This window comes from Mus caroli, chromosome 7 (assembly GCF_900094665.2).
Source record: "Mus caroli chromosome 7, CAROLI_EIJ_v1.1, whole genome shotgun sequence".
Lineage (NCBI taxonomy): Eukaryota > Metazoa > Chordata > Mammalia > Rodentia > Muridae > Mus > Mus caroli.
Window position 1 is genome coordinate 53,135,533 of NC_034576.1, and position 15,596 is coordinate 53,151,128.

Below are 15,596 nucleotides of genomic sequence, written 5' to 3' on the forward strand. Positions count from 1 at the left end.
GAGAGAGAGAGAGAGAGAGAAGAAGAAGAAGAAGAAGAAGAAGAAGAAGAAGAAGAAGAAGAAGAAGAAGAAGAAGAAGAAGAAGAAGAAAAGGGAAGGGAAGAGAAGAGAAGAGAAAAGAAGAGAAGAGAGAAGAGAGAAGAGAGAAGAGAGAAGAGAGAAGAGAGAAGAGAATGAGGATACAGAGGAGGCAGAGGCAGAAGCAGAGAAGGACCATTAGAGGCTGTGCTGCCTAATATAGGGGAAGGAGACCCAAGTCACAGAAAGTTGGAAAGCACACAATAGATTTCCCCAGAGATCCCTGAGGATAACTATACTTTCTCTTCAGTTGTTTTTCTTGCCATCAACTTAAGGGAAGAAGGGATTACTTCAGTTCATAGCTGGCAAAGATACAGCCCATCATGGAGGGGAAGGCATGACAGAATTTATGACAGCTGAAGCGTGTGTCTGGTACTCCTCACATCTGGATGGATCAGGAAGCAGAGAACAGTCAGAGACTATGCTGCACTTTAAATCCTCCAGGCCCTCCTCCAGGGACACATTTCATCCATTTCTATTCCATGTCTTAAGTGTTCCACACCCCTCCAGACACTAGTCAGCTGAGGTCCAAGTGTTGAAACACTTACGGCAAGATGGGTACAACTGCAGATTCAAACAACAGTACTGTCTAAACCTTGGCTTTGTCTCTTCTCTGTCCCCAGTTCCCCGGAACTTTGAGATCAAACAAGCATGTCCTTATAAGCCAGTGTTTCAGTAGTTACTTAAAGCAGCTTCAGGAAACTGCTACAGCCAGCTGTTTAGGGATTTGAAATGAGAGGTGAGGTGATTGAAAAGTGTGGACCTTTTGGATTCTCTGGCATCCATGTGAGTGTGGGGAGCGGAGCAAGGATTAATAGAGGAGGGAGAAGGTAGTAAAGAGGATGTAAGAAAAGGTGCAAGGTGCAAGGTGGAGGAGGAGGAGGAGGAGGAGGCAGTGGCGGCTGATGGTAGATAGCTTGAACCTAGCAGGTCTGTAGAGTCAGGGGTCATTGTTGCAACTGAGGTGGAACCCAGGACTTGCTGATGGGATGTTCTGAACAATGACCAGGTAAAGCAAGATGTCATGAAGGAACTTCAAGATGTCCCAGCCATGGAGGACAACCAAAGAAGTGCAGAACTAATTGGAAAGAGAAGGTGAGGATAATTCTGGACAGGTTGTGAGAGGCACCTAGAAGCTAGGTTGCCACCTAGCCACTGGTTTGTCATTTCACTGGTGTGTCCATTCAGCTAGTCATATTGGTTGGATGAGTCTTTTCTGGTCAAGCCTGGAGCTTACAGAGCTTACAGATAATGGCAGGACAGACCCCTGTGTGTGTGAACGAATGATTGGGCTTAGGACTTGAAAGGGAAAATCATCCTCAGCTGGGCTTCTGGAACCTTGGTTCATTAAAGTTTGGTTGGCCCTCAAAGTAGGCGGGATCTGAACAGGGGACACCTAGAATTACAAGTGGGAGGTGAGGTGTGTGTGTGTGTGTGTGTGTGTGTGTGTGTGTGTGTGTGAGAGAGAGAGAGAGAGAGAGAGAGAGAGAGGAGACTGTGAGTACTTCAGACACCTCTTTGCCTTTCTTAGAGATCCTCTTGGTTGTCCAATTGTGAATATGGAAGAATAAAATAACCATTTTTCAGTGTGGTTAGCAGAGAGCAGGAAGAAATGCCAACTGTTAAAGTCAAATCATATACAAATAGAGACAATACCTCAGTGACCTAACAGCCGGCCTTTGAAATGAAGTAGGAAATTGAAAGGGAGGGGTCCATTGAATTTGGACACTTTGGACAGGCCTGAGCTAGGCATGTTTGCAACAATGATCAAAGACCAACTTTTGCTTCAATCCATATATTTTTAAGAATTCATTTTGAAAATGCTTCAGTTAAACAGGTCTTATAGTTTCAACTCATGTTTGTGGCTCTTGTTTAAAAGGGTGGAGGTGGGACATTGACTAAACAAAGTTCTGCACCAGAGTCACTGCTTTGATCTCAAAAAGCAAACAAGATATGCACAGTTCCCTTTAGGGGTGACTTTAGTGTTTAATGCAGTTGAAATAAGATCTGTAAAAAACAACAAAAAGAAATGCCCACTGCCCCCTTTTTAGAAAGATGCTCACATTTCTCAGAGCTCATCTTAGTACCCTGGAGTGTCAGGCAGCCTACTTTTTGTTGGGAAAGTGTTACCATCCTGCTTTTCCAGGGTTAAAAGGCCTGGGTTAAAAGGCCCAGGGTTTCCCCAGGGAAAATGAAAATGCACATGGTCATTGGTTAAGACACATAGATAAATAGTGAAGAGGATGGCCCCAGCAGTGAGCCCGGAACTCATTAGCTAACAAGGCATGTAATTAGATTAATACTTGGGAACCAAGAGCTGATGATGCACTTTTTAGGACAGTGGAAATCTGAAAGCAAGTATTACCTGGATGAGTTCCATTATTGCTCCTGTCACAGTGAACCTGGCCCATGTTTTATGGATAGCCAGATGAAAGGAGTGAGTAGCTTCCACATACAGTTTACAACAAGGATTCACTTGTTACCCTGATTAATTAGAACCTGTGTGTGAATATTAGAACACTACACCACGTCCCATAAATAAGTTCAATTACTATGTTGTAATCTATTTAACAGTGTTTGAGGATATAGAGTTGCTAAGTCTTTTGACTTGATAAGTGCACAGTGTATACATGCATGGAATTATTATTACATGTTATCCCTTGAGCTGGGCCTAGGGTGACAGTGAGGATGAAGGTGCTATCACTCTATTGGTGGCTGAGCTGTGCGAGTCTCTTGTTGCTTCGTGTTTCCTTATTTTGTGGAAAGGTTCTCTGCCCTCCTTCCTCTTGCAATGGAAGAGGTCTCTTCACTGCACCGGATCCAGGCTTGCTTGACCAGAACAGGCTAGTTTTCTTAGGAAGGACTCCTTTCATTTTCTCCTTTAAAGTCCCTTCCCTTTCCAGGAGCAGTCCCACCTCTTAGCATGGAGTCACATCCTCACCTCAGACCTCAGATCCGGGTTCAGCAGATTTGACCTCTCACTCTCTGTGCCTTTCCTGATCTTTCTTTCTTTCATCTCTCTCAGAAGCAACACTGCCTTGTTGGCCCCAGAATAACACATTTGTGTAGTGTCTGGGGGGATGGTGGTGGTGGTGGAAATGTTGCTTTGGTCACTCAAGCCATTTCTTCTTGTCTCCCTGACAGTTTGTTAATCAATATGATTTTTGGTCATTGCATCCTACATTGAAGTTGGACCAATTTCCCAGGGGTAGAAAGTCAGACATTAATCCACTAAAGCAACTGAATTACTTGTGTGTGTAAGACAGTTTCATCAGGACTATCTGCCTGGGGTTTGACACCTTGCTTTACAGGCTGTGAACTTTTGAAAGTGCTCTCTGGTTCAGTGACAGGGGCATCTGGATTCTTGATAGAAAGTTAAGTGATTAAAAGATCCCCTCCCTCCGGTCAAACCATGCTTAGAGTGTGTGTGTGTGTAGCCCTGAGAAGGGACTTGGGTCATCTTTGGAAGCTGAGTGAGAAAATCATCTGCTCTGTCTTCTATTAGTCAGATGCAAGCATATCTCTCAGGGCTCAGCGTTCTGCCTGTGTGTGTGTCACAACTGTCTTTTTGCCCCAGAGTCTCAGCAACTTACCTCTAAAACATGAGCTATTCACCCTACTAATTGTCCCAGCCTCTAATTTAATGAAAACCCATTAAACCGAAACAATAATTAAAATGAGACATCTTCTCTGTAGGAGGTTTGCATATTAAAATTACCCTGAACTTCAATGCAGGCAGATTTTTATTCTTGAAAAACAGCATTCGAAGCAACATGTAAAATATGATTTATAATGAACAGTCATGGATTGGAGAGCTTAGCTATTGGACACAATGTCCCACTGTTTAAAATTGACATTGAGAAGATGTAGTGAGGTCAAGGCCAATGCAGTGTTTTTTAAAAAAATCTCTTTCATGCCTAAAATTAGGACTCTGCACAAAAGAGGATTAATTATAATTAGGTCAGTCACTGATCCAAACTTTTAATGCAAGATCAAAGTTGCACCCAGTGTACAGGGTAGCTGAGGCTCTTGAAGGTGGCTGACCATGGGTGTGGGGTGAGGGTTGCAGTGATCTGGGGTTAGGGAAGTCATGCACAGGAAGAGCTTGTTCTCATTAAAGTGAGTGTTTCATGGCTCATGCAGTGAACTTTTACAGCTATGGAATATGTCATGTATACATAGACACCTGGGAAGTGGTCCTGCTCAGAGCTAAGTGGGTAACTTTCGAATTCTCCTTTGCAAACAACTCAGAAACTTCCTTAGAGATGGCACTGCGTATGGACTCATTCTTCCATTTATTTGTGACAGAACCCTGAAAAGCAGGATAGCACCATCCTGTCACAGTCATGGCCACTCAAAGATGAAGAAAGGAAGGTGAGCTATCCCCAGTGTGTGAAGGGCAGAGCTGAGAGCCAGATCCTGGCATGTCTGAGAAGACGGGCAGTGGTCTCCTGAGGTTGGCTTTAAGTGGATCAGAGTCTGACTTCTGCCTCCGCCACAAAGGCATCTTCACTGACCTGTGGGATGATACAAGAGCACTGACCTCATTGTGCTGCTTTGAAGATTACACGAATGCATTTAAAATCCTTGCTAAGCAGCACAAAGTAAAAATTCAAAACTGTCTGGCTGTTGGCTGACTGGACCTAGACTGCAAAGTGGCCAGAAATCCCGTCGACTCTCCACTTTCTTGTAAGCAGATGAGAATTGGAACAGGGCTGTTAAACCTGCCACAAAGCATAGCAAACAATACCTGTTCTCCCGCCTTCTGCTTTCCCACTGGCCCGCAGCCATACTCAGCCATCAACACGGCCATTGCTACAGCTCAGACTGCAGAACCACCAAATGCTGGCTGTGGATGTAGTTTGGTACTCCATACATCCTACAGGATCTGGGCCTTGAACCCAAACACATGTGCTTTTTTATGGGGAGACACTATCATAAGGGTTAAAACCCACTATGTAATTTAATTGTCACAGTTGCACTGTCTCCATCAGGGTACATTCAGTTTCCTGGCATCTGGGGAATGAGGAGTCTGAAACATAGAGAGAGAGGTTAACTGGTCCAAAGCTATACACCTGATGGACAAACCTGGAATCTCAGCTGGGCCCAGTGGTCATACCAAATCTGTAATCCCTGCTACTCAGGAGGCTAACTTATAAGAACCAAAAGTTCAAGACCAGCTCAGGAAATTTATGAAGAACATGGTATTTAAAAGAAAATGGAAGAAATTTTCTGTGCTGTGGAGGTATTTCAGTGATGAACTGTCTAGAATGTGTTTGGCCTTGGGTATCAAGTATAAAACACACACACACACACACACACACACACACACACACACAAACACACTCACTCACTCACCATATACACACACAAGCCATGCACCACACCCCCGCCCCCACATACACACACATTATCTCTAGCAGATCATTGGCTTGGCTCCTGAGCTAACTACTCTCCTATACTGTTACTGAAAGGCATGCACCACCAAATTGAGCCTTACACCCTGTGGAGATACATAGTAATTCACTTGCCTTCATTCAGAGGAATGCTCAATAAAGGCATTTAAATGGAGATCAAGAGAGTGAGTGGTTGCATCCATGGGCGCTTCGAAAAGCTCAGGTATGAAGACGCCGGTCTATCTTTTGAAGAATATAGACAGCAAACCTTGCAGGAGGATGCATTCTTGTCCAAGTTCAGTATTTTCCTATGCATGGAGCTGCATATTCAATTCAGTGGGCATATCTGCTTGGCCCTCGGACTATTGACAGAACAGATTAAAACCATGTCTGAGGGAGCTTGATGGCAAGTGATTGCTATCTTCCTGATTTATCTTGGAGCTATACAGGGCATAGGGTCAGGGTGTGAAGGCTGAGTGCCCTATTTTAGTTTAAATGTCCATTCAAGCCATTTGGAGCTGACTGGCTCTTTCCTTTAAGGAGAGGAGGGTCTTCATAGAGAGTGACTCTGGGTTGAGCTCTGATGGAACACCGGCCATCTCATGATTAAGGATGCCCCTCATTGACGGGCAGCTAGAAGACTGGGGCTTTTATTTTCTTTTATAGCATTCTCTTCTTGGTTTTCTCTTTTTATTTAATATGTTTTTATATTTCAGAAAAATGTGTCTTTTTTTTTTCTCATGATAACATCTAGAGAAGATTCAGAAATTCAGACACATGGAAAGAAGGAACAGTTTACCTATCCCTCAGAATGGCTAATATCTACTGAAGACCATGCTGCTGTCTGTGTGAATAACTGAATAGATTCTGTGTACGCGTGATTTCCTGTTATGGGTATGATTGGGTAACATGTGCCGTGTTGGGAATTGAACTTAAAGCCTTACATAGTCCCTCCAAGCATTCTAACACTAACCAACATCCTTATCTCTTGGGGGTCTTGGGGACAGGGTCTCACTGTGACTCAGCTTAGGCTGACTGTGAACTTACTATACAGTCTGGGCTGGCCTCAAACTTGGGCCATCCTCCTGTCTCTGCCTCAAGTACGTTCTGAGAGTGGAAGCATGCTTCATCACACCTGGAACATTTGGTAACTGTTGGACAGTGTGACTGGATATTTCCTTCCTTATCTTATTACCTCAGTGTCATTATGATATTATCATATGTGATTTTCCTTCAGGCATCTATAGCATGATGTAATCATCTGCTCCTTACTCTTTTGGTTAAATAATGAACTCTTAATCATGTTGTGGAGATCTTTTATCCGCCCCCCACCCTGTGTGTTTTCCTGTCCTGTGAGGCAAATGGGCAGGCATTCATACCTCTTCTTTTTCCTTAGTCCTATGCTTCTGAGTCGATGGGGGGTGATGGGAGTGCGCAGGATGATTCTGCTGAGTAGCTGGGGCAGCGTGGAGAGGCAGTCTAAAAAGTTACTCGGTTGATTTTCTTCCTGATATCATTAAATGTGTAAGGAGGACGCAGCCGTCTTAAATCTCTTCCCTCATTAGTGAAATTATGGGGGCACCGGGATGTCTTCTGATTGAGTCAAATAGTAATTACAAAAATTCATTAGTACCATGTGTCATAGGGCTCCCTAGGCTCTGTCCCCTAATGGAAGGGTTGAGATGCTTCTCAAGATTTACTGTTCCTTAGGCAGCTTGCTATGGGAGTGCACTTTGTCTCAACAGGTTGGGCTATGTGAGGTGCCGCTCACCCCTGTCCTATGTTTTATTCAGGAGTTGGCAGACCAGATCACTTTTATTTGCCAAGTGATTGGATCTCTACCAGATGTGTGCCAGTAGTAGGTGTTAGGTACACATTGGTAAAGGGTTTCCCATGGGATCTACAGTGGAAGAAACAAGATATTATTCAGTAAGTTAATCACATGCAAAAAAAACGATTGCACGCACGAAACTGGTGGTTGTGAGAAGTACAGAGGGGACAGAACACAGGGACTCAGCTGGCCTGAAACAGTCAAAGGGAGCTGGTTCTTGAAAAAACTGCTGCAGACAGGAACAACAGTGTGAGAGTGCTGTCTCCTGGAGAAAGGGCAGTGGGGCTTGCAGTGCTCTGATGCAGGGGCAGAGGTGGAGTGGGAGATGAGAGGGGTGACAGGTAAGCAGGGAACCAGGTGAATGCCAGGGAGCACGAAGGTCGTCACTGTTGATGACCACCATGCTGATTATTTTCCTGTGCCTTGACTCACGACTCTGGGTAAGCTAGGGTATGCCTTTGTGATTCAGTTTCTTTACCTATTGGCATTTGCCTCAAAAGGGGTCCTTCCCTCATTCACTCAGTGTTTCCTGGATGGATGCAGAATGCTCAGCTGTGGACTTATGATAGGGATTCATCTCTTTCCACATAGACATAGACATCAAGGCCACAATGTGACAGATAGCAGATGGCACAAAGTTAGATATGTGTTCTGTAGGATGAGCTAGCTTGGTGTCTTTGTGCATGGCTTCCTAGCCCAGTGTCTTTCATAACATTATTTAAATTCTGCAAGTCTAGTTTACTTTAAAAAAATAATAGTTACTTTTTTAACATCTCAATCCCAATCACAGTTTCCCTTCCCTCCTTTCTTCCCCATCCCTCCCCCAACCTCTCACCCCCATCCACTCTTCCTCCATTTCTCTTCAGAAAAGGGTAGTCCTGCCATAGATCCATGGCTATCAGCCAGCTCTGGCACATCGAGTCGCAGTAAGAGTAGGCACATCTTTTTCTATTAAAGCTAGAGGAGGCAACTCAGTAGGAAAAAGGTAGGCTTTGTTTTTGTTTTTTTTTAAACATTTTACTATTTTTAAATTTACACATATGAATGCTCTGTGTGTGTGTATATGTATATCTGCCTGCAGTGCCAGATGAAGACATCAGCTTCCCGTCCCCATTTTTCTTGCCTGTGCACTTTCCTTTTGTTCATTTGGTCTATGATTGAGCATATTTCACAGATTTCTAAGTTGATACCTATACTTTATGCTTATAAACTCGATTCACCATGTGCGTTTTTCTTGTTCCCTCTCATGGATGGAATATTCTCAAGGGGCACTATGAATGTGCATCCCGTGGTAGAACATGGCAGCACAACATTTGCCCCAGGGGCTCGTTAATTCATTTCACTCATTGCTCTTTCAACTCTGGGCAAAAGTCTGCTTCTGGGGAGGCAGTGGCATGCCAGTATTTGAGGAACTGAAAACTTTATATTTTAATTTGGAACTTGAGCAAAGAAGAGCAATTATAGAATCTGTGTGCTGCATAGATGGAAAAAAATTACCCTCTTTTGCTATATGTCTTGGGCGGAATAAATTAATTAACAATAATGAGGAAATGTTCAAGCTGAGGCATCATATAACACGATCCATTGATCCTGAGCAGTTGATAATGGGGTTCAAAGAGGAGAAGTGTTTTCCAAGGCTACCCAGCTAGTGATCTGCCAGGCTCAGAGTAGTCTCTGTGATGTGCAACCTACTCTGGAGTTCAGACCTTTATGCTATGTGAGGTGGGGTAGCTTTGCATGCTCTTTGATTCTGGCCAGTGCTTACTTGAGAGTAATGAGACTGTATGTGATGTCTCCATGTTTTCAAATGGGCATTTCTTACATTTCCCTCTGGTAGGTAGGTCCTTTAATATGCCAATAATTTATGGAGAGATGTATGAAAGCTAGGATGCAAAATACTGAAACTTCAAGGCTGGTAGAGGCAGTTCTGACTATTTAAGGGTGTCTTGTACAGAAGAGGAGGGATTGGCTCAAAATACCATTTTCTTCAACCAAGATACTCTTACTGGCATGAGAGAAAGATCAGTTTATCTCCTGGTTTTGCATATCTTCTGAGTTCGATATATGTAGTTATTTAAAGTAAAAATATAAAGTAAGGAAAATAAATGGAGCAATCAGAGTGTCCAAATTGGATGCCTTTGTGTCAGGCACAAAGAATGGGGGTCATACTATGAATAAATAGATATACCTTTAATCAAGGAGCTTGCAGTCTGTTAGGGAGAGAAAGAAAATAACACAAAGACTGGTTGTTACATATAGAGGCAATGAACTGGTCACAGTCTATGTATAACAATGAGTCATATGGAAGAAATACCCAGAGTGGTGTGAAAAGGGACATCCATGGAGAACCCTCACTGACTGGTGGCTCAAAGGTTGCAGTGAGAATTCAAGGAGAAGGGTCCAGGTGAGAATTCAAGGAGAAGGGTCCAGGCATTTACAGAGCCCCCCCCCCCCAGAAGAGTGAAGAGACAAAGATGCAAGGCAAGAGTGTGTTCTTCTAGCAAATGAAGAAGGGTGAATGAGATGTGGTAGAGAGATGCATCAGATGGGTCCATGGTTGATTTCACTGGTCTTGTGATGGAATGGGATTTGATTCCATGGGCAGTGGGAAGTAACTGTACACTTTTAGCAGGAGGCTAACATAATTCAAATGCGTGTTTTCAAAAGAGCATTTGGCTGTTGTGTGCAAGGTGGGAAGAAGGTAGCATGGACCTGGGAAAGCCAGTGAGGGGTCAACAGAGAATGTCTTGAGGGACTATGGGAGTGACTTGGACATGAGACATGAGAGGGAAGTTGGGGAGCACCGGATACGTTCCAGACATGGGAGTCAGATCACCTGCTCTTGGATTGGACTTGGAAGCAGAGAAGTGGGAAGAACCAAGGACAGTTTCTAGTGTTTGGCTTGAGGGTTGGGTGTCACATATACTAAGACTCAAAATTAGGATGTTTGAGTCTGGGTCAAAGAGTGAAAATCTTTAACCATAGGTGTTTGAAACATTTACTAGATGTCCAGATGGCCACAGTAAGTAGGGAATTGTGTATGTGAGTCTGTTGTTTAAAGAAAGCTTACAGCTGTGAATTTTAATATGGAGGCTTTTGGCCAGGGGCTAGATACCCAAGGGCAAGAGAGAGGAAGAAGGACAAAAGAAAGCAGACAAGTTCATCCCAGGAATCTTCCCCCTGCCCCTCCAGCAATAAATATAGATGAAGGAGAATTTTGCTCAGCACTAATATAAAAAATATAAAGTTAATAAAATTTGGCCAATATTCTCTATTTTGCAAGATAATTTGCTCCTGTGTTTAGTAAAAATTGAAGCTATCTCAGAAAGTGCCCAGGAAGGATCTTGAAGACATTGAATCATTTTTTTTCCTTTTAAAGATTGATTTATTTTTATGCCTAGGCATGTATTGTCTACATGATATCAGAGCACTATATGAACACAGTGCATATGGAAGCCAGAAGTGGACCTAGGATCCCCTGGAACTGGAAATGCAGATAGTTGCTAACTGCCATGTGGGTGCTTGGAATCAAAGTAAAGTATCAGAACAACAAATGCTCTTAACCACAAAGTTATTCTCTAGACCCTATAGAAAGCATCCTTTACATGGCTTTCTCATGTGTTGGCCTATAGTAAGGTCATAGTAAATAATAAAAATAATAAAACAGTGATGACTTTTCAGTAGGCTAAAAATGTGAGGGTCAGGCATCTGGTGTCCTGCCTCTGTGGGAGAGACTGCTTGTATGCGTCTCTCTCTCTCTCTTTTTTTATTTAAAGATATTTTCTTCATTTACATTTCAAATGTTATCCACAAAGCCCCCTATACCCTCTCCCTGCCCTGCTCCCTAACCCACCCACTCTTGCTTCCTGGCTCTGGCATTCACCTGTACTGGGTCATATGATCTTCGCTAGACCAAGGGCCTCTCCTCCCATTGATGGCTGACTAGGCCATCCTCTGCTACATATGCAACTAGAGACACAGCTCTGGGGAGTACTGGTTAGTTCATATTGTTGTTCCTTTTCAGCTGTGTGTGTGTGTGTGTAATCTACTAAATCCATTTGGTGTTGCTCCTTGTACATGTGTTTAGGATTGACCACTTGGGATTGGCTGACCTATCAGGAGGCTCATGGCTGCAGAACATTGGTTCTCAGAGCCACTGAGTGCCTATTCCTCTTCATCCCTCATCTATATTGGCATGTCAAAATGATATTGTCATTATGCCGGTCTTGTTTAGGCAGCCATATTATTTCGATTTCCTGGGTATAACTTCCCTGTCACATCTAGAAAATACTGTCTAGTAGCAGGCCTCCTGGTCCTGTGACTAAAGAATGTAAAAGCCAAATGACTTTTGATGCTCACTTGCCCTCCTCTGCTATGCCATCCCCATGTTTGGTCCTTTGGTGACCAGTTCTGATGCTGGGAGATGAGCGTGAAATAATGAACAATGAGCAAGCAGGATGAGCTGGGTTCATGCACCTCTAGACCTTACAGACCTTAAGGAATGTAATCCATCTCATGATCACAGAGTTATTCCAAGCACACACACAGGTCACTAGTGTGTATTGTTTATTGTCTTATTCTTTAAGCAAAGGCGATATTGCCTGGCATTCTTAGTGCAGGTATAAGACAAGGACAGGGATTCTAGATGCATGTTGGGAAGAGAGAGGCCAAGACCACGAGCAACATAGAATCTGAAGGCTATTAGTTATCGTTGGGTCCTGCCAGGTCTGAGATTCTCTGCCTCTCAGGACTCTACATACCTGACAACCTCCAACATTATTTATGGCCACTCTATTGATTTTTTTTTTCAGAAGGCCAAATTGCTCATTATCCCATCAAAATTTATGTCAGAAAACCACTGTCTGGCCTATCGTGACTTGCCAAAGTGACAAGTGGGCCTGGTGGCAGAGATAGCAGCATTTCTGTTTTTTTTTTTTTTTGTTGAATGGATGTAGCTGTGTGGGGTGATGAATGGTGCCAGAAAATGAAAGCTATTGACAGAAGAGGAAGAAAAAAAACAAAAAAGGCAATCTGGGCTCTTAAATGTTTCACTTGTAATTTGATCTCTTTTTCTTTTTCCCCTCCCCTGCTTATGTTTTCTGTGTCTCTCCACTTCACCCACACTCTGCTTCTTCTGTGTCTTTTTCTTGACCCCCCTAGATGTGCAGAGAGAGATCCACTCGGCCCCTCATGTGAGTGAGAAGCTGATCCAGCTATTCCGGAATAAGAGTGAGTTTACCTTTTTGGCTACAGTGCAGCAGAAGCCGTCCACCTCAGGGGTGATCCTGTCGATCCGGGAGCTGGAACACAGGTAGGAAACACTGTCTTCTTTTAGTTACTTAATTGGTTTCTTGAGAGAAACCCTTGGCTGGTTTGAAACGTAGTTCATAGACTGACTGTTCTTGCCCTTTATATGATCCTCTTGCCTTCGCCTTCTGTTCTGGAAATATAGGTGTGTGCCACCAGGCCTGGTGAAGAAAGCTCTGTAGACTTTCAAGAGTCTTTTTGGAATGAAAGGACTATATAAGATGCTTGTGGGCTCTAGAGATGGGAATTGGATGGGAACATGTGGTGGCCACCTTGGGTCTAGTTTCTACTGAACACATAAACGTTAGAATTTACTTTGCAGTAGGAATTTATTTTGGGCAAAAGGATGTGCACTTAGTTTTCAAAGGCCACTCATGAGTATTGTTTATCTTCTCATTTGCTTCATTTGTATAAAAAAACCACATCCTACCTTGCATATTTAGTTCATCAAACATGTTAATCAGTTGTATTTAAGAACGTTCTGTAAGACTCCATTGTGTGTTTCCATGGAAACTGTACTTGACATTGGATGTAAAGGCAACTATCTCCAAATGTTTACTCTGAGGCTCTGAGAAGCTAGTAGGGACCATGGAAAGATGAGCGCTAAGATGCGTTATGGATGTAGGGTTAGAAGTTCGTCTTGATAAAGGTAGGCTGGGCCAGTCCTACTTAAGGTTGTACTAGTCAAAGAAAGCATGTGTGAGTGTGGTAGATAGCTCAGTGTGCACTTGCTGTCAGGCCCGACAACTTCAGTTTGATTCCCCAAACCCACCCATGTGGTGGACAGAGAGAGCCAACTCCTGCAGGCTGTTATCTGACTTCTCTTTGTGTGCTGTGGCGTGTATAAACTTAGGCTTACATAAATAAATGTTTGACAGTCTGAATGGGAAGGAGTGGGTAGCATTGTAAAAAAGAGGTTCCTGGAAATTTAAGAAGGATCAGGCTGTTGGGTAAAGGTGGAGGTGTAAGAGAATTTCTGGGAAAGAATGAGAATTTGGAGTACACAGAGATGGGTATAATACAGAAGTAGCAAGAGATAGGAGGAAGCTTGGTCATTGTGAAAACTCAATGCTGTGTTGGAGACCATAGATGCAAGTCTCCAGAGTTTTAAGTTTAAGAACACTCATGTTACCCTAAATGGACTGTCTCCATCAAATCTCTCCCATTAGGACTCAGAGAAATGGGATGGAGGACACAGGCCCTCTGAATAAACAGAACTCAGAGACTGAGGCAGTGTGCATAGGGTTTGCATGGGTCTGCACCTGATATATATTATGGCTTCTTGTTTTGTGTTTTTATGGCATTCCTGAGTGTATGAGCCAGTGGACGTTTTCTTTGCTTGAACTCTTTCCCTTCTGTTTGTTTTACTCTGTTCTGACGTGTTAGATTATTTTCTTCTTATTATCACATTTTATTTTATTACTATCCCTTTGAAGCCTGCTTTGTTTTCTAGTGAGAGAGAGAAGGAGGTGGTAGATCCAGATTGAAGGGGTGGTGGGAAGGAACTGGGAGAAGAAGAGGAAGGGTTAAACCATATTCGGGATTTATTATATGAGGGGAAAATCTATTTTCAATGAAAGGGGTCAGGGAGAAGAACACTCACGACTGACATAATGTTCAGTCCCTTTCACAGAGGAATTTATGTCTGAGAAAGCTCAAGGTAATGCTGACCAGGTAACCAAACATTTAAAAATGGTGGTAGACTCTTCCTTCCGCTTGCCCTGTTGAATATACTTCTGACGAGGCTTCTTTGTTCCAGGGACTGTAACAAGTTCTTGTGGAGTCATTAAAACAGAATATCAAAAGGATTTATGAATCCTTGAGGTGTCAAAGCATGGCCAAAGAAAAAGCTAAAAATTAGTCAATGCCAATCAAAGGGCTGCCCCACTGTGCGACCTTCATAATTTTGTCAAGTGCTGAGGTCATTGACCAGACCATTGAACCAGTGTGAGGGGAGCATTCCTGGAGTCGGATCCCAGCAAGGAAGGAAAGAGTAGCCTCAAGCAGGAGGGGCTATGTGTGCAGTCACAGAGCTGAGGGAACAGGGCGTGTAGGTTCATTATTTCTGTGGGGAGAGAAAGACAGTGTGAAAGCCAACTTAGGCGAAGCTTGAGAGCTTTACTTGTGGGCTTACAGTAATTGTAGGAGCAACAATCTCTAGTCAAGAAATTCTTTATTTCATTTATTTATTTTTAATAATATAATATTTTAAATATATAACTACAGCATATATATATAATTTCATATATCTTGATATGTGTTATATGAACATATATATGTCTGACATAGGCATATATATATGTGTATATATATGTGTGTGTGTGTATATATATATATATATGTGTGTGTGTGTGTGTGTGTGTGTGTGTGTGTGTGTGTATGTTTATCCTATGTCCGTCATAGAGCTCATAGGATTGCTTTGGTTATTTGGAGTCTTTTGTCGCTCACACTATATATGAATATTAGGATTTTTCTCTATTTCTCTGAAGACTGAGGTTGGGATTGTATTGAATCTATAAATAGCTTTTAGTAGAAAGGTCATTTCTGCTACAATATTAACTCTATTAAGCCACAAGTATGGGATATTCTTCCATTTTCTGATCTCTTTATCTCTTTCCTAAGAGGTTTAAGATTTTTATTGTAGAGGTCTTTTATTTTCCTGGCTAGGTTTATTCCTCAATATTTTATTTTCCTTGAGGCTACTGAGACTAGGAATGTGTTCATGATCTCTTCCTCAGCATGTTTGGTTTTGGTATACGGAAAAGCTGTTGATTTCCGTAAGTTGATTCTGTATCTTGCCATCTTGCAGCAGGCGTCCCTGACCTCTGGCTCTTATCATCTTTCTGTTCCCTCTTCTATGGTGTTTCTTGAGCCTTCAGGGTAGGCCTTGTAGACATATCAAGTGGAGGCAGGTACCCCATAGTCAACTGTTCTTTGTATATTGACTAATTGTGGTCTTTCTGCAGCAGTCTCTGTCTGATGCA

The 15,596-nt window shown here is 42.8% G+C and overlaps 1 protein-coding gene across 1 annotated transcript in view; it reads left to right on the forward strand.

The window, feature by feature from the left end:
- Nucleotides 1-15,596, forward strand: part of Nell1 (neural EGFL like 1) — an 807,173-nt gene that overhangs the window by 68,017 nt on the left and 723,560 nt on the right. The window contains exon 3 of the mRNA XM_021166735.2: nt 12,466-12,616. Within this exon, the coding sequence (XP_021022394.1) occupies nt 12,466-12,616 (151 nt within the window). The remainder of the gene's footprint in view (nt 1-12,465; nt 12,617-15,596) is intronic.